Source organism: Diorhabda sublineata, chromosome 2 (genome assembly GCF_026230105.1).
Source record: "Diorhabda sublineata isolate icDioSubl1.1 chromosome 2, icDioSubl1.1, whole genome shotgun sequence".
NCBI lineage: Eukaryota > Metazoa > Arthropoda > Insecta > Coleoptera > Chrysomelidae > Diorhabda > Diorhabda sublineata.
The window spans coordinates 6,487,708-6,513,551 of record NC_079475.1 but is presented as its reverse complement, the minus strand read 5'-3'; the positions used below and the strand labels follow the sequence as shown (position 1 = coordinate 6,513,551).

The 25,844-nt window shown below is 32.0% G+C and overlaps 1 protein-coding gene across 1 annotated transcript in view; it reads right to left on the bottom strand.

Annotated features, from left to right (window-relative positions):
- The window catches only part of LOC130452643 (disintegrin and metalloproteinase domain-containing protein 11), a 768,870-nt gene that overhangs the window by 39,714 nt on the left and 703,312 nt on the right, over positions 1-25,844 (bottom strand). The window contains exon 17 of the mRNA XM_056791998.1: positions 22,305-22,410. Coding sequence (XP_056647976.1) covers positions 22,305-22,410 — 106 coding nt within the window. The remainder of the gene's footprint in view (positions 1-22,304; positions 22,411-25,844) is intronic.

The following is a 25,844-nucleotide window of genomic DNA, read 5'->3' as shown; positions in this document are numbered from 1 at the left end:
ATGGAAAAATATTTGACCAGATATCGGTAAGAGCTAGGACATTGGACACTCTGTAGTTATGGATAAAATAGTAGAATTAGCGAAACGAAGTGGTTTAGATAAGGTGAATATTGAAGACGTCGAGTAAACAGTTCAAGAAACAGCAGCTAGTCTTTCTGAGCTCAAGAAATTAATTGAGCTAGAAGAAAACAAAAATAATAATAGTAGTGATTTAGAAGAAGTGCAAGAAAACTTTCGATGGTGTTCTTAAAAACAAGTTTGACTACTGTAACTGAAATTATGTACCAATTTGATGAAAATGATACAAATTTAAACAGGAGTGCAAAAGCAAGACCTGGGCTGTTGTATTTACTTTATCCACTTATCAACAATCAACAAAAAGGTAGAGAATTGGAAACACAGAATAGACTGAATGATTTGACTGACTTAGAATTTTATTTGTTTTTATAAGTATATTCGTTCATATTGTTTCAATTTTTGTGAGAAATAATGAATAAAATAGCCTAGTTAAGCACTATTTCATATTACGCTCTACTTTGATGGAACGTATCCCCTACGTTACTGTGTACAGAAATGTTAAAAATAAATGTGACGAGAAACGTGAAAACTTGTAGCAGGTGAGAAGACAAAGTTAGATCTATCTCTGCAATAGAGGGCATTGTTTCTGTTGGTGAGTTTTTTGTTCGTTGAAATTTCTACTTTTTGATGGTGTTAAAAATATCACCATCACCATGCCCACCACCAAATTTCCTGTCACATTGATAAACATAAGTAATTGGAGTGGAAAATTTTAATAAATATTGTACATAATCAAATTTTCGGATGCGAATTTTCTCCTTTTTTTGCCATTTCTGAAAAAGTTGATGGTAATATTTTTTCACACCATCTAAAAGTAGAGATTTTAACGACAAAAAACATCTCATCGACTTTTCAAAAAAAGCTTTTATTTTGACGAGAGAATTTTCGTTCAAAAAGATAAAAATTAAAAGCGAAAATCTTGTTTTTTTTTTGAATTTTTCACATAAATTTTGAGGTTATGTGAAAAATGTGAGATAACAAAAGTTGTAGATCTTCTAATTGCCTACAACTTTTTCCATTGACTTTTTTTTATTGAACTCACAGTTTTTATCGAGATCAAGATAAATCAAGATAAACCGTTTTTTACCCTTAAAAACTCACCCCCTTTCCCCTTCATTTTTATTATGATCTCCTCCGTTTCCAATAGGTATCATTCCACTATTATTTTTTCACTATTTTCACTATTTATTATTTTTAACGTCTTCTATCCTGATCTATAGAGACTTTAATAAGAGAGTAGAATTTTGTTTACTCATTTGAGAAAAAAATCAAGACGATCGTTTTATGGTTCGGAAAATAATGTTTTCAGACGAAGTTCAAATGGAACCGTTCTCAAAATTGTCGCTGGTAGAGTGACAACAATCTTAACTTTCGATTAAGACACGTGATCAATATTCCTTCGAAACAAATTTTTCGTGTGGCATTCACGAAGATAAAATAATCACGTCTTTTATTTCGAGCATCCATAACCTCACAAAGATATTTGAATTTGTTACAAACTCAATTGTACCAGTAAGACGGTGCAACATGTCAAAGTAAGGCATTATTTGGGACATTCTTCTAATGGAAGAGTAGCCAAATAGGTTACCAGATTTAACCCTGTTAGATTATTCTTGCTTTTGAGTGGAATTCATATTTTTTATCATACGACTGAAAAATTTTGAAATCTGTTGACTTTATTTTAGATTTCAAACCATGTAGGAAGTTTCTATGAAGAAAAACTCTTTATCGCAATATTAACAATAAGAAAATGTCCCATATGGTGCAAATTAAACACGGCAAATATAGTTTTGAGCGAGATTTTTAGAATTACAATCTCAAGTGTATTTACTTCCGAGATAGACAAGACTCAAACAATCGTAAAGTATGGTCATCATGTGGACTGAGGTTTATTGATTTTATGGTTTGGACACTTGCTTGCGTTCAAATTTAGTTTCTCGATTTAAATTTATTTCTATTATTGTGCAGTATTTTTAGCAAAACAGCTGTGGTAGAGAAATATCATTCTAGTTACGAACCTCTTTAAGATTGACTACGCAGATTGTATCAGTATTCCTTTACGTTCGAATAAACAAATTGTATAATGTATAATGTATGAGCCCTTAGTTAACACAACAAATTCTGAAAAAATATTAATGAAATATTATTATAATACGTGATACTGAACAAATTATTTCTAATTTTGTTATTTCATTTAAGTGAAAGAACTTTAGATAGATAAAACTTCAAAAGAACATTCGATGCCTTGTCATCAATATTTTTATATAAATTAACCAGACCAAAATTAATTATATAACTTAGTCTGACTTTAGTTTTAGTTTCGTTATATTGTTAATTGTGTATACTTTTGAATTTCTTCCAAGTCGTAATCAATGGAAGTGTTTATACAAAAGTGAGTTCTCAAGAGACCACTCATTTTTTACTACACATGCAACAGATGATATTGAAGATTAAGCTTATTTCAGCCAATGTGAAGAATTTTGTTACCAAACGTAATAGTAGGTACCTTCAAATTCACATCTATCAAGTGACAAGAAAAGAAAAACGTTGGGGTTCTAATGGAAATACAAAGGGAAAAAGTTTAAAGCGACATTGAAAATGTATTTATATTTGTTAACACGTTCATATAAATTTCTTCAATTGTGTGTATCACATATTCGTTTCCCGTTAAAATATTTCTTGATTGTGTTCGTATTGAATTAGTTCAGAAAGACTGAACATACTAGTTATTAACATGTCTGTCTTCATATAAAACTAGGTTTAAAAACAAAAAATATAAAGGCCAAGAAAAAAAAATCATTAAAAAACGATGACCTTTTACAAAGATCCAAAATTTTTGGAAAAGTGCTAGAAATAGAAATAAAAATGTCAAAAAATGAAAAGGTAGCAGGCCCCAGAACATTCCCACTAAGTTGGTGAAGCATGGACAGAAAATATAAAAAATATAAAAAATCTATTAATAAGTGCCTGTTGAATGGGGATCGATGACTGAATTATGGCGTATATTACATCAATAGAGATAGAAAAATAGGTTTGATAGTGAATACAATAGATGAAGTAGAACAGAACTAATTTCGTACTGGACGCTCATGAATTGATAATACATTCGTTTCAAAAATTTAGCCAGTCACCTCGTATTTTTTGATCTCGAAAAGGCAACATTAAGGTGCCGTTGAAACCGCTTTTTGATATATTAACGAAATCTGACATCAGCGATGTTTGAGTTTGAGCTATTCAGAATATATACAGAAAGACAAAAGGTGTAGTCAAGCTATGAATTATTGAATCGAAACCATTCTAGCATTCGAAAGTTTGAGATAAGGGTACAAGTCTATCACCAATATTATTCAAAATATATATTTAGGAAGCTCTGAGTAGATGGAGAATTTAAATTGCAATAATAGGAATTGAGATAAGTGTCTAACTGCATGCTTTCGACGAGGACGATGCAGATTATATGCTAAGAAAAGTGAACGACGAATATGCTAAATTTGGTTTGAATATGAATATGTCCCGAGCTACAAATAAGTAGGGCTAGACAAACATCAAATATTTAGGAAGCATAATTTTAGAAGATGGAGTGCAACAAGCAAAACAAAGCATATAAGAAATGAAGATATACGACGAAGAACAGGTCGAGTATACTCCGGTTCAGAGAGAATACAGACTAAATAACTACTCTATTCTATACGTAAGATCATAAATGTTTTTTTTCAACATTTTTGCAATTAGGGATCATTTTTGAGGGTGAAAAATTTCTGATAAATAAACATTTGAATTGAATACAATAAAAAGAACACTTTTAATAAGAATTCAACAAAATAAAGTACTTTAATTGATTTTTTTGTTCAATTTTTATCATAAGAGGGTTGGTTTTTAAGGGTTGAAATACATTCATTAGGGGTTGAAAAACATGAGTATTATCCTAAAACTTTGACCATACGGGGTAGTTTACACACCTTATACATTGGCATAGGGTAGATTTTGAAGTGAAGGATAAATACAACTCAATTCAAAAACTTCACGCAAATCCCTGCGTCTTGAGGGAATTCTGAGGCGATATATTTTTACCGTTGGTCACTAGAAACTGAAATGTGTATTGCATCTGAACCTAATGTCTTTTTCTTGGCCTGTTTTGTTAAGTTTTGATGTGCTGTTTGCCTGGACTCCTTGTAGTTTTTTTATTCACATTTATTATAAGAGACTCTAGAGCCGTAAATACTTCAATGCTTCAATGTTATATTAACCGACTCTCTCACTGTTCACTGCAACTGGCTGCAGGCTATGTTTCTGCATTATCTGAACTATCCGTTGTATTTATTTTATTTAACGCATTTTCCAGATCATCTTCAAGTATCCGATTTGTCATAAACTGTATCAATTGACTTGTTCAGCTCTTTATAAACAGATTTTTGGCTTTGAATGTGCCTTGACTTTCCATAGGAGATAATGAAAATGGAACAGAATAAGTGACCGAAGAAAGCACTGATGTATCAACCGCAGAATAGAAGAAGATCCTCAAGGAAGGAAGGGATTAAACAGATCAAGAAAGACAGAGGTATCCAGGAAAACGAGTGGATAGGTAGAAAAATGTAGCGTACGAAATGAGTGATGTTTCAAAGGAAGCTGTAGGACCTCCGCTGCATATATATGAGAAAAATATATAAGTTTTGCATTGGTGCGCGAAACTCAAAAAATATCCATTAAAAAAAAGTTTCAAAGTAATCTTATGATAACACTAACATCTATTAAAGATCTATTATCAAAAAGGAATCGAATTAATGATAATGGGCGAATTCCTTAATGTCTGAATATTGGAAAATTATGAAAAAAAACCAAATTTTGCTTTATTTCAGAACAATAGAAATTGTAGTCAAGTTACATTAGATGATAGCAATGGATATTTTATATCAAATGAACTTTTATTCATTCAAAAATACTAATTTTGATGAATAATTTGTACGAGCAGCAGCGAGAAAATACTCTTCTGAACACAGGACACAAGGATACATTCGCGTCTCGTCTCGTTATCTCGAAAACGAATATTCGACAAAAATGAACTTTTCTTGTAGATAATAAGCTGACCCAAAAATTCTTTACATCCCATTTTTTGAGATATAGACGGGAAAATAAATTCGGTACTTTGGGTCATTTTTGGGGCCCTTTCAATCCTGCTTTTTCCAGAATATTTTCCAATTATGAAGTACTATTCAAAATCTACCGATGAAAACTTGGAAGATCATATTTTCTGTTTTTTGTTTAAAAATTTTTTTGTGTTCAACAAATTGATAATGATCATCTCAAATACTATAAATTATTTTATTTTTTCAATCAATTGAATACGAATTTACCAAATTATAAATTGCTGTTTTGTTCAAACGTTTCGCATTGTCCTATCATATTTAGATGACATGTTACGGAAGTGCTTTTATTTTCATCGTATCTATCTTGAAAATAAATAAACTATGGAGCTCGGGAATAGAATACATAATAATAAAATTAATCGATTCTATGACAAAATTTATAAACTGGTAATATACACATATGTTGATATCCATATCCACTCTGCAACCTTGCAATAACTCTTAAAATCTTTTTCTGTTTTATTTTGAATTAACCTGGTATAATTCTTGTGAAGATCGTATATTTAATAGATATATTCAAGGAGCTGGTTGCCATTTCCACTAAGATACTTTTAGAAGGCTGAAACTTTTTTTATATGTTATTTAATATATTTAAAGTAAAAAAATCATTTTCTGACAGAGCTAGCGTTTTTTGCATATTGCAAATTTTTCATTTAAAAAATGTATCTTCACAAATCTGGCTTTCGAGTATATTTTTGATTAGATAATTTAGAGTATAAAAAAATGCCAAATAATTTTTCGGTTGCAATTATTTAAAAAATAAAATTCGTTATCCTTTAGAAATTCATCTCAACATACAATGCAAATGATGAAAATGAACCTTTCATTTTAATTGCCTAACTTTACAAAATAGTTTACAAGATCTGTTTTTTTAGGAATTAGATTTGGAAGATCGTTTTAGACGATTTAGCAACTTTCAATCCATTTTACAGATACTTGCAATCGAGAAAATCATCTGTCAATTTTTGTTTATACTCAAAATTGTCTAATTAAAAATATACTCAAAAACCAGATTTGTGAAGATACATTTTTTTAAATAAAAAATGTGCAATATGCAAAAAACGCTAGCCCTATCAGAAGTTGATTTTTCTACTTCAAATATATTAAATAACATATAGAAAAAGTTTCAGCCTTGTGAAAGTACCTTAGTCGAAGTGGCGAAAAGCTCTTAGACTAATAACCGGTTCAAAAAATTTAATTGGATATTGGACAGAAGAGGAGATCAAACGGGTGTTGTGCCTATTCTTCAAAAAACTCCGAGTCCCGAATTGATGACAAATCACAAACACCTGTTCAAATCTTTTCTAAAGAAATTATAGTAGTATTTGCATTATTGGAATCTTGAATACGAGGGCTATCTCTTTGTTCTGTCCCTGCCCAATTTACTACAAAAACTTGATAAGGATGTAATATTTATTTCTTAATATATTTTCTATTGAGGCTAATACATCTTTCCTTTGCAAACTATTTGATTTTATTGAACCTAGAAAATCTCGTAACCGTATTGTTCCAGGCTTAGAAACAGCTGGTAATCTTTAGGAATTAAATTTGGAGAATACGTTGGAGGTTTAACTAAGTTGGAGCCTGCTTGAGGTATTGCGACTGTTGTATCTCTGAGTGCTTCTTCCTGATGCAATACAACAGCCCTGATGTTTTTTTATCATCTCACGTAATTTTGTAACTAAATTGGTTTAATAAGCACCTATTATTGTTCCCCCTCCTTGTACAAAAAATCTACAAAAATCAAGATTGGAACTTGTTAAAATACGGTTAGCACAACCTACAATGCTAAATGCTGCATTTTGAAAGTGGTGAACCTGGATGTTTCCTTTTCTTGATTTCTACATTATAGTAATCTCCAGACTTCCAATATTCATCTGCTAGGACTCGTAGTATTTATCATGAAAACAATTTCGTTAGATCAGTTTGACAAAGTTTTTCAAGGTTGTAAATAAAGATGTATGAACAAGATTTTTTTTCTGAAATGTGGAGCGTTAAGTTTTTTTGGAGGTTTTTTGTAGAAGCAGATCAATGCGTATAAGACGAAAACATCAGCTATCTTCACATAAATCATGATTCAATACTGTCTAAATTATGCACTGCAATCGTCGTAAATTGAATATTTTGGACGCCACGTCGAACATTTGAATAATTTAATATGTCGTCGCTAATGGCATCATATAAATTTAGTTTTAATAAAATTCATAAACAGGAAATGGTTGAAGGAAGAATGACCATACTTCTGAATCCACCCGGTGCAAGATTATAATCAAAACACGTTAGTTTAGCGTTTTCAAGGTCGTACAATCCGAAATTTGATTGGTTGATTTACGGTTCGGCTTTTTGAATCGGATTTATGAATTAGACAAAAAGGTTTTTTAGAGATGCCTTTTTTTAGAAGATAAGCGATTGGATCAAGAAGGAAAATCCGTACAGTTGAAAAATCATGAATAATTGTTCCCGTTTTCATTTATTTTACTTTCATTTACACTCGAACTAGGAACTGTCAGTAAACTAAGGCACCGATCCATTTTCTTATTATAATCATTTTAGATTAAGGTTAGGTTTACTTTAGCTTCGATTAAGTTAAGTGTTTTAGCTTAAGCCAGGTTAGGTTTACTTTAAGTTCGATTGAAATAGGTTAGCTTAAGCTACAATACGGTTAGGTTTACTTTAGCTTCGATTAGCTTAGGTTAGATTAGTTTAAGTTCACTGTAGCTTAGATTAGGTTCACTTTAGTTTCAATAAGTTTAATCTAAGATCGCTTGACCTTCAATTAGCTTGAATTGAGTTAGAATCACTTTAGCTTCGTTTAAGCTGCGTTTGGTTTAGCTAAGGCCACGTTATATTACATGGCCGATAATTAGAGAAAAAATTACTTTCCTATGGAATGGGATATGTTTTTCTAATCAAAAAGAGCAGCCGTTTCGTCTGATTGATAAATCTAGTTCAAAAAGCCGAACAGAAAGTTAAAAATCCCAATGAAACCGGAAGTATCAATTTCCGATATCTAAGATCTCGATAAAGGGATTAAACAACCTTGAAAACGACAAATTAGCGAGTTTCAATGAGATTATAAATCGTGTGGGTACGAAAGTACAACAATTCTTTTATAATTATATCATACATTTTTTTTTAAAGAGATTTTGAACAAAGCCACTTTTTGAGTACAAACAGGCATCTAAAGAGCTCAAAAGGCAAAATGAAATTTCCAGAAAGTCGAATAATACTTTTTAAAAACAATGAAAAAACTGAAAACTTCTATGATATATGAAATAAATATATTACTTCAAATTTATTAGTGACATTAAAATTAACACGTGAATTAGTTTGATATGGAATATACTTCAACAGTAGATTAAGAACCTTGTTTATTTTGTTGTGTAGTCGCCTGTGAGTATTCAGGTTTTCAGTTTTGACATTCGATTAATTAATAATTTTGCAACAACGCAACTGAATTTAAGCGTTTTCAACAATTAATAAAATAAAAAAATGGCAATTTTTAAAATAAAAAATGTATACGGATGCTGAGAAAAAAACGTGGATTTCTACCTGGTTTATAGCCTGCGCACTAACCTTAGACAGAGCGAGAAGTTTTTGTGTACTACGACTGACCTGTAGCAAAGGGCCATTGTAGCAAATACAACGAACACACCCCCTACCACCGACATGAGAGTGCTCACGAGAAAGATCGTATTAGAGCCGTGATAATCCTCTGTTCGGCGATAATCGGCCGGAGTCGGTTTGACGTCATCCACGGGCAGCCATCGCATGCACATACACAGCAGGCGGTAGACAGACACATAAAGAGAAGGAAAGCACCAAATAAGACACTTTGCTATGCGGTTAGTGTCACAGAAACAAAACTATGATTCACATCTATTTCACTTATTGCTTGGTTTTATAAATAAGTTTCCAAATCGAATATATAATAAGTAGTTACACTAGCTTGAATATTGAATCCATAAATCGATATCTCTAACCAAATTGAACAGATCAGTTGGTAAATGGGTTGTCGAATTGATCAGAGTTGCCAACTTAAAATTGCGTACTTCTAAAAAACAACTTGTAGAATGTATTCGAGATTTAAAATAAGTTTATTGAATTTTTCACTATAAATCACCACTTAAAATGAAAATTGTTTTGTTGCCCTCGATATCTTTGCAAAATATTTCAATACATTAGGCAACCAACTTTACAATTAGGTAGCTGCGTGTTTGAAAGTTTGATAACCTGATTTATTCTGTGAAAGATAAGTGACAATTGACATTTTTTGACTTTCGAAAAGGCTTTTACAGCATTCAAGGCAATAAGATATGATTTATCCATATTTTGATGGTCCTTCGAAGATTTATAAACTTCAAGGCACTAACATTGCTCTCGAAATTACCTTCAGTAGAATTTTAATATTATTACATTAACAAAATTACAAAAACTAAAGATATATATCGATTAGTTTGATTTAAAAAGGAAATTGAAGGAATGTTAATTGAATTTTGCCTACTCAATTTTTTCTTGCACAAATCAGAATACACAGTTTGTAATCAGAAATTTGAATTCAGCAATGGCGCAAATTGTTATTGAAGACGAGCGCATTCAGAAGTACGCTGCCAATTTACTAGAAATTAATCAGTGAACTGTGTCTCGGGTAGTTGCAAGATAACCAAAGATTGAAAGATATCATAAAAGACCAGTGCAGGGTCGACCAGCAGACAATACATTTCTGAGGTTGCAAACTTTGCGAACAAGAGTTAGCTGAAACTAACTTCAGAATCTGTGAGTGATGTGTTAAAAAATGATGCGTAATTTCCAAGTACCACAGGACCTTCAACAAATTTTGGAGGAGGGTTTATCATGTTATGGGGCGGAATATCTATCAGCGACCACATAGAATAGATACAGGATCATCAACTCGTTAGAGATTTTGGAGCTATATGTCCTCCTTTTGTAGGTAATGACTGTGTTAATTGATGATGATGACACCAGTACTTTCAAGAGGTAAATATTGTAGTTACAGACTGGCTCGCACGCAGGCAGGTCTCAAGCCCTATTGAGCATGCGTGGGACAATATTTACAGAAGGTGGAGATCTACAAATTTGATACCAGCATACCTGCAACAAATGTAAATGCTGATAATTACTGAGTAGGAGAATTTGGACCTAAATCACTTGGAGGACATACTCAGAAGAATGTCATGGCGTTGTCGTGATGTTATTTGAGTTCTAGGAAGCAAAACATGTTATTAAATATGATTTCTTTGGTTTAAAAATGATTGTTTTGTAATGTATTTTCCGATTTCCAGGCTCCTTCACGTTTTACGTTACGTTTACGTTTTACTCTGCAGATATCAGTGACCTAAACGTGATTCTTGATAAGTTGTCATGTGTTAATACTTTAATTTATTGAATGATTATTATTTTGAGTATTGCAGTATTAAAAAGTTAAACAAGGTAAATCATGGGTTCCTCAAGAAGTTTGTAAGTTTTGTGTCTTTACGGTTGTGGAAAAAAGGATACCCTCCTGGATTCGATTTCCTATGATCTGGATGAAGCCTAAGATTTATTTTCATGATTATTACTTTTGGATAATACATAGAAAATATTTTTATCGAAATCAAACGTGGGGACGTCCAGAGCTACAGTTTACAGAACGTTTTGTTTCACCCACTAAAAATTTCCCAATATCGCAGAAAGCGGTACAGTCTACCAGTGGAAATGAACATTTACTTCAGATATTTTTCTCAAAAAGAACTCAGTGATTAAGTACATGATCGCAATGCAAGGACCAAAACGAGGATCAGAAATGTTAGCTTCAAGATTTTAAGAAAAACCCTTAATAATTGAAGAATTTATTTCCCCTTAGATTCAAAAGTGACTGAGTGAAGGTATTTGTGTGGGTGGCATATTACTACTGAAGATTATTAAGAAGAAAAATATGAAATGGAGATAAATAAAATGAATTTTATTGAGATATTATATATGTTCTGAATATTTTTCGATTTATTTACTTCGTTGCTTCATAATATTTCGTAATAAAACAAATATATCTGAATGTTTCGTGTTTAGAATTTCAAATGAAAATAAAAATTCTTAAAAACAACCGCTAGTTCTATAAATTAATATATCGATTTTACATGGAGGGCAACCAAACCACTGTTCACCAGTCTAATATACAGGGTGTTTGTAAATTCAGGAGGTGATTGCTCGTATAGAATTAAGGTGGGTGTTTCCTACAACCAAATAAATTTCAGTGAAGCCAGAAACTTGAAATTCTGTAATTTTAGTGCACTAGCAAAGGACTAACTAAAGGTATTTACTCAATATTCCTGTTACATTATACGGGGCTGAAATCAAAACCAATAGCTGTAGAGAAAAAAATTGACACCATGATTTATATTTTTTTGAAATAAATTGAGTAGACTATTTCCTTCGAAAAATTTAAGCCAACCAAATAGCTGTAATATTTTATGTTAACCTAGCAACGATCAAATTTCAGCGATAATACTGCACTAGTGCAAATTATCGATAATTTGTACTAGTGCCAAATTTTCGTCTAGGATTAATAAACATCATTTGGTTTTAATTTTATATTTTAAGAAAAGGAACAATTATTGAAAATGCAATTAGAATATACAACTTTACTGGAGGTCGACGATGGTGTTTCTATGCTGCTTCCACCACTTCTTATTGTTACTTCGCTACTGTCATTTCGCATTTTTTGTACAATTTCCTCGTGGTGTTCACTATTTACTTGGAGGTAACTCTTTATCGAGGCTTGATTTGAGTGTCCGGTAACCTTCATAATTTGATTTTCTGAAACTCCAACCTTGGCAAGCTGAGTAACTGCCGCAGCACGGTTCGAGTGATTTGTCACTTTTTTTCTTTTCGTGTCAATTCCTATAGCTTCCGCTGCATCTCTTGTCCACTTTGAAATTTCATTTCGTCCTACTGGACAATTTTTAAAAAAACCTTTTGATGTTTCTTTCATCCATGATGGGTTTACAGTTAAGAAAAGACGATCGACCGTAATATGTTTTCCTCTTTTTTCTTTCAACATTTTAAAAAGCCTGCAAAATTATAATGATAGATTGTTTGATATCATGCTTTACATTAAATACCTTATTGGGCATTTATCAGGCTCGGTAGTGTTTTGGACTAACCATCTTTTTTTTGTTAACCTATGACTCCCTCCTTGCGCTGTCTTAGAAAAAATAGGATTTTAAGCTATGCGTCCTGTAGGGTTGCCGTAGTTGTCAAATTCTTCTTCAAAGTAACTCAAAAGGCAATTACATGCTTCTCCTCCTCTCCACGCCAGTTCATATGAAGCAATATGAAAGAACTTGCGTTGAAGTCCGTCCGGAGTCGACTCGTCCCAAATGGCACACATTTTATCAATATCTTGTCCTGATAAGCTAGATGCACTTGTTTTTCTTTTTTCAGGACACTTTTGCAACTGCTTCCTTTTTGCGTCTCTCGCAGTTCTGGCGCATTCAAACGTTACATCTTTAAAAGGATCGAAAATAATGTTAAACTCTTCATAACATTTTTGTTGCAAAATTTTCGCTACTGTATTCCAAATTGTTTTGACAACACCTTCTTTATATTCTTCCCCATCACTACGTCTCATGTTGAAAGCGAAATTTCTTAGAATTACGGCCAGCTGTGCGACAGAAGTTTCCTAGTTCAAAGTGTATTTTCGTTCATCACAAAATTGTTGAAACTGTCGCCACGCAGAATCTCTCGACTTTTTCGTATTCAGTGGAGTTAGTTTATCCACTGCGGCGTCTATTACTTGCGTGGAATTCTGCCCAAAACGTAAACTCATTTTGAAATATTTTTTTACGAACAAAACTGTTGTCAATAAGTTACCGTAGATACCAATTCAATGCCAATATGATGATCGTCAACTACGGTATAATTTAAAGAATAACAAATTTTAAACACAGAATGAAGTTTATTTTAAATTAAATTTTTCTCAGGAAATAGTCTGCCAAAATGCCCTCTCGTGCATGTCAAATTGTCTCATAATTTTCTCGAGTGCGCGAATGCGAATTAAATTATCGACAATTTGACATGCACTCGGGACATTAATATTGAAAATAGTAAAGATGTTATACGATTAACGATATATGCCTTGAAGTAAGGAAGGGTTGCTAATTTTACCCCCGTATAACGTAACAGGAATATTGAACAAATAGTTAGTTCTTTGCGTGGAAAATTACAAGATTTCTAGCATTTCTTAAATTTTAGAGAAAAAAAATAAAAACTCGAAATTAGTCACCATCTTTTATAGGTGATATTTCGGAAAGGGGTGGGCTGAGGAAATTTTGGTATCGGAAAGACCCATCTTAAATTCTTTCGAACGATTGTCTCTTGAATTTTGTCGCATCAAAACACTCTATATAATAAAAAAAATTATGCAAAATATAAGTCCATAAATATATTTCGAAATATAACCTAATTATTTTCAATGATACATCCTGTATATATTTTTTTGATATTGAGTCTATGTAGATTGAAATAAGTTTAATAGTATTTTTCTCCATTGGAAAATTAAACGTACTAATTGATTTACACAAAACAATTTTTGACATGAAATTAAAATGTGTCACTAAATTTTTTTATGGTGATTTACATAGTATAACTGTCAAACATCATGTCTAACGATGACAGGAAAGCTCAATTTGGAAAATATTGTCTTGATACCCTAAAAAGTTGGATACACTGTCATTTCATGGAATAAAAACTTTCTTCATTGTCTGTCTGTTCAATAATTTTTAATTAACCTCTTGATATGAAATTCGGATAATTTCTCATCTTTAATGTCAATTTATGATTCAATAAACAAATTCGTAAATTATTTGATAGCATCACATAATTTGATCGATATAATTTAGAATTAATACTAGATTTTTCTCCTTATTTACTGTACTATAGGTCATTGATAAACCGTTCTATTTTGTTTAATTTCTGATAATTTACACTTCTACGAAATAAAAAATAGTAAACCCTCATCTAATCATCAATTTTTATCCGAAATATGGTATAAAACTCCTTTCATTAGATCTATTTGAAATTCCATAGTATTTGAATTGATTTATCTCAATTTTTGTATGTAGATATGATTCATAGCTTTGACATATTATGCAATTGCTTCTGGCATCGTTGTTCTCGTAATCACACCTTATCAACACATTTTCGTATGCTTAATTGAAACAAACACTTTCACTCACATAGACATTTGAAATTATATTAAAATTTATCATATATTCATAAATAGACTATATAGAATTTTAGTCAATTCTTTATCTACATTTTTTCATGAACAGAGCGTTAAATTTTGAGAATATAGGGTACAAAAAGTGTTTTCCTACTTGTATGAATTTCGAAAACCATGATCGAGTTAAATCGATCATGACCTGAATGTTCGGAAACTGATTAAGTTAATCCAATGGGTGAACGCGATCGGCTGACGTGTTGTTTCATTTGTCTATGGTTTTTAGTTAAAAAATTTATTCATTCCCCTTAAGTTGCTGTCTACTATTAATTCTCATTAGCAGTTCAATTAATAGATTAATGAGGTTTGTCGTATTTGCACTTTTTGCTATTTCAACATATGAATAGATTATTAGTATCAAATTTTGTGCAAAATTTGTGCTAGAGAATAAATCATTGATAACTGGTCAAAAACAACTATTAAACATATAGAATCTATTATAAACCAAATAAATATCATGGAAAAGTTAACGTACACAAAGTACTAAAAATCGAAATTTCTTGTAGAACAGAATGTGCGAAAATTGTGATCTAAATTACGTTCTCGATTAGAATCCGAAATCAACTGATAGATAAACTACCTGACCTCGGATCATAATTTCCAAAACGTTCTAATTTCTGACATGAGTATCTTGGACTATCAAAAGATTTTGAATTATGTCAACTGAAAGTTTTTTATGGAATGGTAGCTTTGAAACCTAAAATTGGATTCATATTCACTTTTGTAATATTACGAATAAGACGATGGTGTTTTATGTATGTTATCTTTCGTTTTTATATAAATTTATTTTCAATAGATTATTATAGTTCTCCCAATATCAATTGGAGAAGATAGTCATGCGGGGAAATGTTCCAGCCAGAAAGTCTGCGATAAGCAGTGGTTTGGCTAGGTGAGATTAATTTACTTTATGAATTTCTTCTAATAAATAGAAATAAGTCGTTCTTTAGACCATGGGCGATTGAGGACTATGAAATTGCACAATGTAGTAAGAATGAATTTAATAATAAAGATTTAGATATAAAAACATGGCAAGTTATTTTGAATATATTCGAATGTTCAAAAAAAGGAAGATATTCAGCAATTTGATAATGGTAGATCAAACAAAAATGTCGGCAAGGGTTTTTATATTGAGAGTTATAAATTTATATGATTACGATCTAAATGATAACCAATTTGACGATTTGGTAGAATAGACTGCGTCATAAAATTAACGCAAATATTTAATGGAATCATTCACATAATATAGAGAATTTAAAGGATTGTTATTGGTCATGGTAGCTGAATATGGAATTATCTGACAAGTTTTTGACAATACAAAGCAATAAGTCCTTTTTTCATGGTCGTTTTTATTTTATATTATAACCTATTTTCGAGTTTATACACTCATTACAGTCATTACACTCATTACAATCATGAAATAATGATTGCTGCCTTCATCCTCAATAAAGTTGTTAACGTATGCGATAATTGTTCTAGACTGTTGAGAATGTCTGTCCTCAAATAGAGTCATTGAGGTTAGATGAGAGGAAAAAGTCACTGTGACCTAGATCAGGTAGTCAAACAATATATTATCTATTATTTTTGATTTTTTCTTGCCACTGTCAATCAATATTTTTATATATTTGAAATTTTGTACATCTAAAAATTTATAATCTCCTATTTTTATAGTTTTTTTTCTGAACTGCTTCATCATAATTTATTATCTTTGTTTTATTTTCGTTTATTCTTTATATTTATCTCTTTTCCTTCTGTTGTCAGTTTCCTCAATACAATTTCTTTTATGTTTCTTATTAATAATTAGGACAAAATCGTCTCCATATGCTAAAATTTGACACAATTATTAAGGAAAAAATCTTTTTTAAATAAAGTATAACGTTTCATTATCTCCCAGGATAAAAAGGGGATTCAATTTTTGTTAATTTTGTTGGAATACCTCTTGATTTATCATTGAAAGGCGAAATTTTTGATACTCGGTGAAAAAAAACCATACAATATCCGCAGAAATTGATTGTTTGATATTGTTGAACATAGTATTACTGGATTTGTATTATATTGGTTGAATAAAATCTTAGTAATAAGATTTAACTGATTCAAGAAATGATAAATTTGTAGAAATAAATTTGCAGAGGATTTTATCGACATTATTAAGATGGAGTTTGATAATTTGTCGATTTGTAACAAACAGTTTCTTAGTAGCAAAAGTTTAGCCACCACGATGGCTTAACTTAACCTAGTTTTTTATAGTGGCATCTCAAATTGGTTGTTCATAAGAATAAGATTAATAACATGGAAAATTTCATAAGAATAACAACTACTTAGAAATTTTCTAATAATTAATATATTTCAAAAAAATGTATAAAATTTGTAATTTTTGCAAAAATATTGATAGTAAAGTATCAATAAACCCCCATTTCGCTTTAAATGGTTGTATCTCCTCCCACCATTTGATATTTGTATGTAATTAAATCAAAAATGTGCCTATTGTATCTATGATGAGTGATAAGTTCCTTGATTAAAAAAAATTCTTGAATTACAAATACAACGTTTTGCCAAGCAATTAGCTTCTGTTTTTGGCTTCAATATATACCACAACTTCTTTATATACAAAAGTGAACCACAATATTGATATGTACAGTACACACAGCATATCATCAACACTATACAATATGTGCACAGTAAAAATCATAGAATATTTGAATGAAAAATCCATCTTCATATTAGAGTTTCAAAAAGCTTCGAAGAAAACGGAAATAAAAACGGAAAGTATTGGAATAAACAAGCGATGAAAAAGTATATATAACTTTTGGTACTGGCACTTGGTATTTTGTAAATAATGATAAGTAAAAATTTAGAAGCATTCAAAATAATTTAACAAAAATATTTTCATACTAATAGATCCACATTGTTAGATATATGTTTTGATAAGTAGTTTGATCACTGAGGACGATAAGAAATTTATCGAAACATACGTGAGACAATGTGAATGTAAGATTAAACATTGTGGATAGCTTAAAAGTTTAATCTGTTCAATTCTGATGCTCATGAGTAACAAAATAGTTGTTGAAATGAATTTTGACTATATTACTGTCTCCAAAAATTCTTCTGAAATCCCCGTTTGTGTTTAATTTAAGGTTAGTTAATTATTAAATATAGCGACCACAGAGATTTCTGTATTTAGTTTAAATTTCTTTATTAATTTATGAAAGAATTATGTGCTCTAACTCATATTTTTGGATTTTATTTTCGTTAGTACCTTGTATGAAAAAGTGACAAAAATCCTGTTAAGTAAAATCATTTTCAATAAATTTGGTTTCTTATACAATGTATGTGCATCCACCAAATTTTAAGTATTAATTTAAATAGGAAATTTTATGAATTTCTTCATGTACCAATTTGACTGATATTTGCTTATTCCATGATTCTCTTAGTTTTTGCACTGTTTCCATATATTAGAAGAGATTTTTCATCTCAAAAGGTCTTTTATTTTTCAAGTATTGGATTATAATCAATTTTGGTGGTCACGCTTAGATCGTCCACCAAATATTTATGTTTGTCAAAATTTAGACTTCAATACTTATCAGAGTACAGGCAAATTTGGCCATTTTGAGCTAAGACCTTAAATCAAATTGGGCGGTCTCGATTCTCTAGATTCTGAATAGATTTAGCACCTCATAACAAAATTACGGGCACGGTTTTTCGAAATTTTGAGACTTGAACTAAAAAAAATTTTGAAACTCGAAAACTACGAGGAATTCGCAAAAAAATGTACAGCACAAAATTTTCTATTGATAATTCCTCCAGCATTTTTTCCTAACCTCAAAATGTTCTTCGTAAAATGAGTTCATGTACTCAAAAACATTTTTAATTGCGGATAACTCGAAAACTATGAAGTTTTAGATACAAACTGCCGAGAAAAAAAAATGTGGAGCACAATATTCTGGACAAAAAAAGGTTAAATTATTTCCTAACCTCAAAATTTCTACCACAAAATGGATTTGAATGCACAAAAATATTTTGAAACTTGAATTCTACTACGAAAACCTTTGAGAATCTAGAAAGTTAGAAACGCCCAATTTAATTTCGGGTTTTACCTGTACTATAAGTATTATTACTAAAATGAAGATTCGTTCTTGGTCCTGGCATGGATCGTAGTATGATCAAGGCTTCACAGATCTGAAGAATTCTCCTTGTATCGCCAGTTTTAGAGCAAAGCTTTTTGCACTAGATCTAATATTATACTTTTCCTCCGTGTATCAATGAAAATTTCCTTTTTCTTCGACTATTTTCTTTCAATTGATGGCATGTAGGAGTTTCAAGATTTTTATATTTGGTTCTTCCATCTGAATTTCGGTCTTTTTCCGTTCTTCTGCAATTCTAATTTTGTTTCCTCCTACCATTTTGTTACGTTTTTTGCTGTATATAAGTGGTCGAAATTGATTTTCTTCCAGTATAGTCTCTTTCGACGATAAGAACTCACTCAAAGAAAGCCACTCGCAACATAACGTCAGTAACATAGATCAAGAGATGGTCGAAGAATTTAATGAGAGGAGTATCGAGATTGGCGGCATCAAGAGTATATTGAAAAAAGGCAAAGAGCAAAAAGAATTGGAAACTACATATTTAAATATTCGGATGGTCCCAGAAGTACCTGGCCCACCAAAGAGACAATAATTTTGAGATTAATATTATTTATTCTAATACCCTCAAATTCAACAGCCTTTCTAAAATAAAAATCGTGAAGAATAGCAATGAACTGCCAACATCACCTCTTCATCGTTGGAAAATCTTTGACCACCGAGCCATTTCTTTGAATCTAGGAACAGTGAATAATACGAGGGGGCTGAATCTAGCAAAGGTAGCAATTCAAACTTTAATTCATTAATTTTGACCATTGCAGTAACGGATGTGTGAGCTGGTGCATTGTCTTGATTAAACAACGCTTTCTTGTTAGACGATTGCGATTGTTTTTGCTTGATTCCTTCGCTAAAACGTTACAATAAGTTCGCATTATATTCACCGTTGTTAATTTCATTCCTAGTCAATGGAAATTATATCAAGCGCATCCCAAAAGAACGGATGTCATTACCTTGCCCACAGATGGAACGGTCTTTGCCTTCTTTGGAGCCAGTTCTTCCTTTTTAGTCCATTGTATTGATTTTTCTCTTGTTTCGGTTGTGAAGAAATGGACTCACGTTTCATCCTTGGTAATGGAACTCTTCAAAAATTTAGCCTTATTTCTGTGAAACTCAATGGAAACATCTTTGTTGTCAAACGCGGCATCCATCTTGCGCACAATTTTCTTATATCCGAATTGTCAGTTAATATACGGTGGAGGCATTTTTAGAAATACTTATTATGTCTACTGACTCGCACGCTTTAAGTAGACGATCATCCAGTACTGCTTTGTGGATTTTCTTCGACATTTTAACTAGCCAGACTTCTGGAACCATCCTTGTACATGGAAGTTAACAAAGATAAAAGAGCTAACCAAGGAGGATGTGAACAGGCCAGACCAGATTGAAAACGAAACAGTTCTTGGAGACCAAAGAGATAAAAATTCTTGTACGAATCTCAGGAAAAACTAGACAGAGAAAGAAGACAATGATGTGACGTGATAACATTAACGAATGAGTATTACAGTATAAGAAACGGCTGGAGCACGGAGTAGGGGTCGATCACGAAAGAAATTTGCCCATTTAGAGAAGGTACAATTGAGGTATGGAAGAAAATTTGCGTAAATAGCCTCTTTGCGTTCATTTTATTCAATTAAAATAGTCAAGGACTGCGTTTATGCAGCTATAGACTATAGAAAATTGAGGCTTTCTTCATCTACCACTCCAACTCAGGTCGCCTGATCTGTATCCCATGAGGCATACTTGATATCATTTACATAACACAATTGACGACCGAAAGTCGCGGATATAATTTACTGAGGGGGTTAAAAATCTTCCTGCCCAAAATTTTGGGCAGAAATACCAAGCATACCTAGAATATGTGCTTTGATAAGAGTCATAGAGGAATTCCTTCAGCAGATTTTTAGGTAGGTGATGAAAATTGAATATATATTACGAAACTGTTCAGTGTAATTCTAATAGAAATAATACAATGAAGATGAAAAAACCAAAAGAAGCATGACCACAAAGTTAGTCTGTATATAACAATTAATCTCTTCGCTTGCCTTCTTGCATACCTTCACATGTTGTTTTGTTTGGTTTCACAATTGAAAACTCAAATTTATTATCGTTTTATAAACTTGGTTTCAAAACTTGTTATTGTTATCAAAACTCTTTGATTTCGATGTGCGTTTGCACGCTACTTCCAAGGATATTCTTTTGACATCCTAGAAGCGAGCGCGGTTGAACAATGTACATGGAATGGAATGTTATTCTTACTAGTGGCCAGAAATCAACCGACCATCAGCCTCAATTGATTTCTTATCTCTATATATCTGAAAAGGGTTTTGATGTGTCGTCTGCTGAAGGTTCCACTTTTTCTGAAAGCTGCCTCCAGTTCTTCTGTCACTTAGGTACGAGATTTGGGGAGTTTATTTCACAAGGCATTGGAATATCTAGGAACTATCACAAGATTGACACGAAAGGACTAAAAAACTTGTTGATAATCACAGCAGATATTCTTGTGTTTTTAGTTGACTTTGCGAAATATGTAGAGTGACAACATAATGTTAGAAGCGGATGAAAGAATCGAAAATGTCGGCAATATTGTTCAATCTGACCGTTGTTTCGGTATTCGTGGATTGCTGAATCTATAGGAATTGACACAGAATGTGTGCGGCAATTTTTAACATTCGAAAATTGTGTGCACAAGTACAACATCTCAGTCTTAGACCATCCATTTTATTCGCCGGATCTTGCAACGTACGGGCTCCATATCTTTCTTGTAGTTAAATCTGCAGTAAAAGGGTGAAGATATGATCTGAAGAAGGAAGAAGACTTTCTTTCAGTAGTGCTTCTTCCCCAAGTTTTGAACGATCATTATTGATTTTATCAGCTCCTGCTGTTTTATTTGGTTTATGTACTTTGTAAGTACTTTTTCTCTGTCGTTTATTAGGTTAAATTTTTCTCATTCTCCGTGTTGTTTATGTTTCTCAGCTACTATATTTTCCTTATTTTATTTTCGCATTATCATAAACTTGTAATTTTTGTGAGATTTTTCTCATATTTTCCCGATAATTTCATATAATTTCTATGAGAAAATTGGAACTTTTCATTACATTAACACATAATTCGGTCAGTTTCAAATTGTTGTTTCTCATATTTCAAAGCCGTGCTAAAATTTTGATATTGATCAATTTGGATTATAATAAGTAGAATAGCCACAATGAGCAATAAGAATGAATTGGAGCAAGTCCATTATAATTTATAGTATGTAATTTAACCTTGTAGATTGGAAATTTTCAAATTGTACTAATACAATCAGTAATCCTTTTTAAAAATATGACTTCATATAATGATCTTGATTTCCCTTTCAATTTCATAAAGTGAGTATAAACAAACAAAAAAAAATGAATATAAATAAATGTATTAATGTGCCTACGAATAAAAAATGAGGGAAAATATTGCGAAATTCCGGTGGATTTTTCATTCTATATCTGTTATGAGATACATTACAATTTAATCCAAGGCAATATACACAAAATACACTGCTGCAAACACCAATGGTCATGTCAAATTTACCAAACAACATATATTTTAGGCGATTATACGAAATCCATGATTTGGTGCGAAATTTCAGCTTGTTTGATAGAAACAACGATAGAATTTTCTTTTTTAAAATGATTTTACTACCTGTAACAAACTGCCAATACAGTAAAACAAGCAAAAACCAGTGCAACGACGCCGACCATGAGTATAACCAGATATAAAGTACTAATGTTGTCAGCATTATCGGCATCTGTGAAATAACAATTTCAACGTAATTATAAGGTATGACTGTATGTAAAACATCAACTATTTTCAATGCAACTGATTTATTGATATTGAAAATCTCATATACATTCAAAAAATCTCGTGTCAATATAAATTTAAATAAGAATAATGATGATGACGTTTATTCACTCAAAATTATACGTCTACTAAACAGTTGATATATCTTAATCGCCCTATATGATAAGCAATCTTGGTACAGTATCCAAAGAAATATTTTTTTATGTAGAAAGCAACCACAAGAGGGTAAACCTTGAACTTCTGTATGTGGTAATGTTCGGGAAAGATATGCCTTGGTAGCTGATTACTCAGGATCGACTTACCAAATTATCCTATAAATCCACCTTCTGTTCGTCTGCAGGTGAGCTGTCGAGTCTTACAGATATTGCTCTAGATGGAATTATGTTGAGCAGATCGGAAAAGCATCTACAGTGGTAGTTTTGATTCGAACCTTCTCAGAGTATGGTTTGGAGCCGTGCTCCAGCAGTGCGAGACATACTCCAAAGATGGATGAATCTAGGCCTTGTAGAGGATGAGAAGCTGTTGCGGACTATCAGCATTTTGATTTTGAAGAGGCCTCCTAACAAGTGCCTCCGAATTCGAGTGTTAGCCGAGTCTATTGGGGCGGCTGTCTTAAGTGATGACGCCAGTGTGTATGGTTGTACAATATTTTTAAAACTGTTACACGGAAGCTGCAAATATTGCCGAAAGATGAAGAATAGGAAGATTTGGAGTGACAATTGCTATCAATTATTGTAACCCGGAAATGTGAACAAACTCTGCCTGTTAAAAGAATCCAGTAAAATATCAAAACTCCAGTAAAATTGTTTGTTTATCAAACAAAATTATTTCAGCTTAGAATAACAAATAGAAACCACTTTTGACGGCACTTATCAGATGTACATATCAATTGCTGAAGGATTTTTCTTCAAAATTCTTTTTACTTTGGGACTTTTCACCCGAGAAGAAGGAAGACATTACAGTATTCAGAGTTTTTGACGCGTGGATCTGATATTACCAATTATAGCTCGTTATATGAGTGTGTGCATATATTGAATTGAAATTCTCAATCCCTTCCACGTTACTGACAAAATACCAATTGTCCGGGGATTTCCATAGTTTCCAGTTTCCATAGACGCTCGCGTAACGTATGTTAAGCTGCGGCAGCCATTTCATAATGCACGGTCCGAAATGGGCTCATAATTTGTTGCTATTTTGTCGCTAATTTGTTGCCTAAAAGTTAATTTATTTGATTGTGCCGTTACCGAGGTAACGTGTGGCCCCTTAGTGTAATATTTAGCTGCGGCAGCTATAGAGCATATTTCGGTAACGAGAAACGGTAACGGGTATTTGTTGATTTAGGCTGTTATGGTTCAAAAATTCCCAAAATAGCAAAACACACCCCCTGTATTTGCGATTTTGAACTGCGGCAGCCATTTTACATAATTTTGTAACGAAAATAGCTACGAATGAGAACTTGACGGCATATTTTGTTGCTAATCTGTTGCTTTAAGATATTGTGATCCAAAAATTTCCAGAAAATCCCCTACCCGCAAAACACACCCCCTGCTTTTGCGATTTTGAGCTGCGACAGCCATTTTACATAATTTTGTAACGAAAATAGCTACGAATAAGGACCTGACGACATATTTTGTTGCTAATTTGTTGCTTTAAGATATTATAATCTAAAAATTTCCAAAACACACCCCCTACTAGTGTGATTCAAAAATTCCCAAAACAACCCCGAATCCTGAGAACTAATACGTCACTTAATTCGGTGACTAGAAGGTTCTAATTAATCACAGGGGATTAGAAGAGATTTTCAACGGTGAAACAGATAGGGACTGTTTTCGTGAATTTGGAACCGAATCGTCATTTGCGACTTTTGATTAACTTAGGAATATCGATTGATATCGCCAATTTTTAGTGAGTTGTACGTTTAAGAGTAGGAATTTTTGAGATAAGACCTATTTACAGTAACAAATTAGCAATAAAATATGCTGTCTGGCCCGTATTCGTAGCTATTTTCGTTACACAAATATGCAAAATGGCTGCCGCAGCTCAATATCGCAAAAGCAGGGGTTGTGTTTTGCGGGTTGGGGTTGTTTTGGGAATGTTTTCATCATACCATCTCAAAGCAATAAATTAGCAACAAAATACGCTGTCAGGCCCGTATTCGTTGTTGTTTTCGTTACAAAAATATGTAAATGGCTGCCACAGCTCAATATCGCATAAGCGTGTTTTATGGGTAGGGGCTGTTTTGAGAATTTTTGGACCATACCAACTTAAAACAAAAGTATGCCGTCAGGTTGTAGCTTTTTTTCATTACCGAAATATGCTGTATGGCTGCCGCATCTCAATATTACGGTATGGGGCCACGCATCACCTCGGTACTGCCACAAGCAATAAAATTAATTTTTGGCCAACAAATTAGCAACAAAATTGCAACAAAATAGCAACAAATTATGGGCCCAGTCCTGATCTTGCCCCATGAAATGGCTGCTGCAGCTTAATATACGTGCTCGTGTGCAACAATTTTTTTTCTTAAAGTAGTGTTCAAAAACTGCTCGTACACCAAAAATTATTCCTATTGGCTTTGGTGCCAGGTTAAAAACCTTGGTTCCTGGACTATTATTTATAATATATTTATAATATAATATAAAAAAATATATTTCTTTTTCTTATTATTATTTTCTTACAGTAAATGGATTTTATATTTAGTAAATCGTTGCATTGAAATCCAGTTTATCACTTAACAGTCATACCTTAATTTTATGTTTTTGTTTTCCACTGAAACATTTTTTTCTCGGTATTTATATGCAGTGATTTTGATACCGTTACTGCTCTGTGTACGTACTCGTTAAAAATATCGAACCGACTGAAACCAACTCAAAAATTTTCTTTAAAAAATGTATGAAAAATCAATTTTTAGACAAAAAAATCAACAAACATGGATTACAATAATATAATGTTGATTTGATAGATTTTTCTTATATTGAGAGATTGAATGGGAGTTTTTATATGATTTTTCTCAAAATGATTTAATTTTATTTCCCTTATAAGATATTAGAAAGTATCTACATTTTGATGATATTGGAGAAGCTGGATGCTAATATAAATTTTCCAACAAAAAATAACATTGGATGATGTATTGGATTCTATAGAAGGTAAATTGAATTTTTAGTGGATAATTTTGTAGAAAACTGGATTATATTCGAGAATATACACAATTTAAAACTTCCAAAGTTGATATTTTATTTGATAGTTGATATATATAAGAACACTATATTTCATAATTATATACAACCAGAATAAAACTTTATATATACAGGAGAAAAAACAGTTTTGTGAAAATCCGTGATAAATAAGAAATGATTTCAACCATAAATTTAATAAAGATAC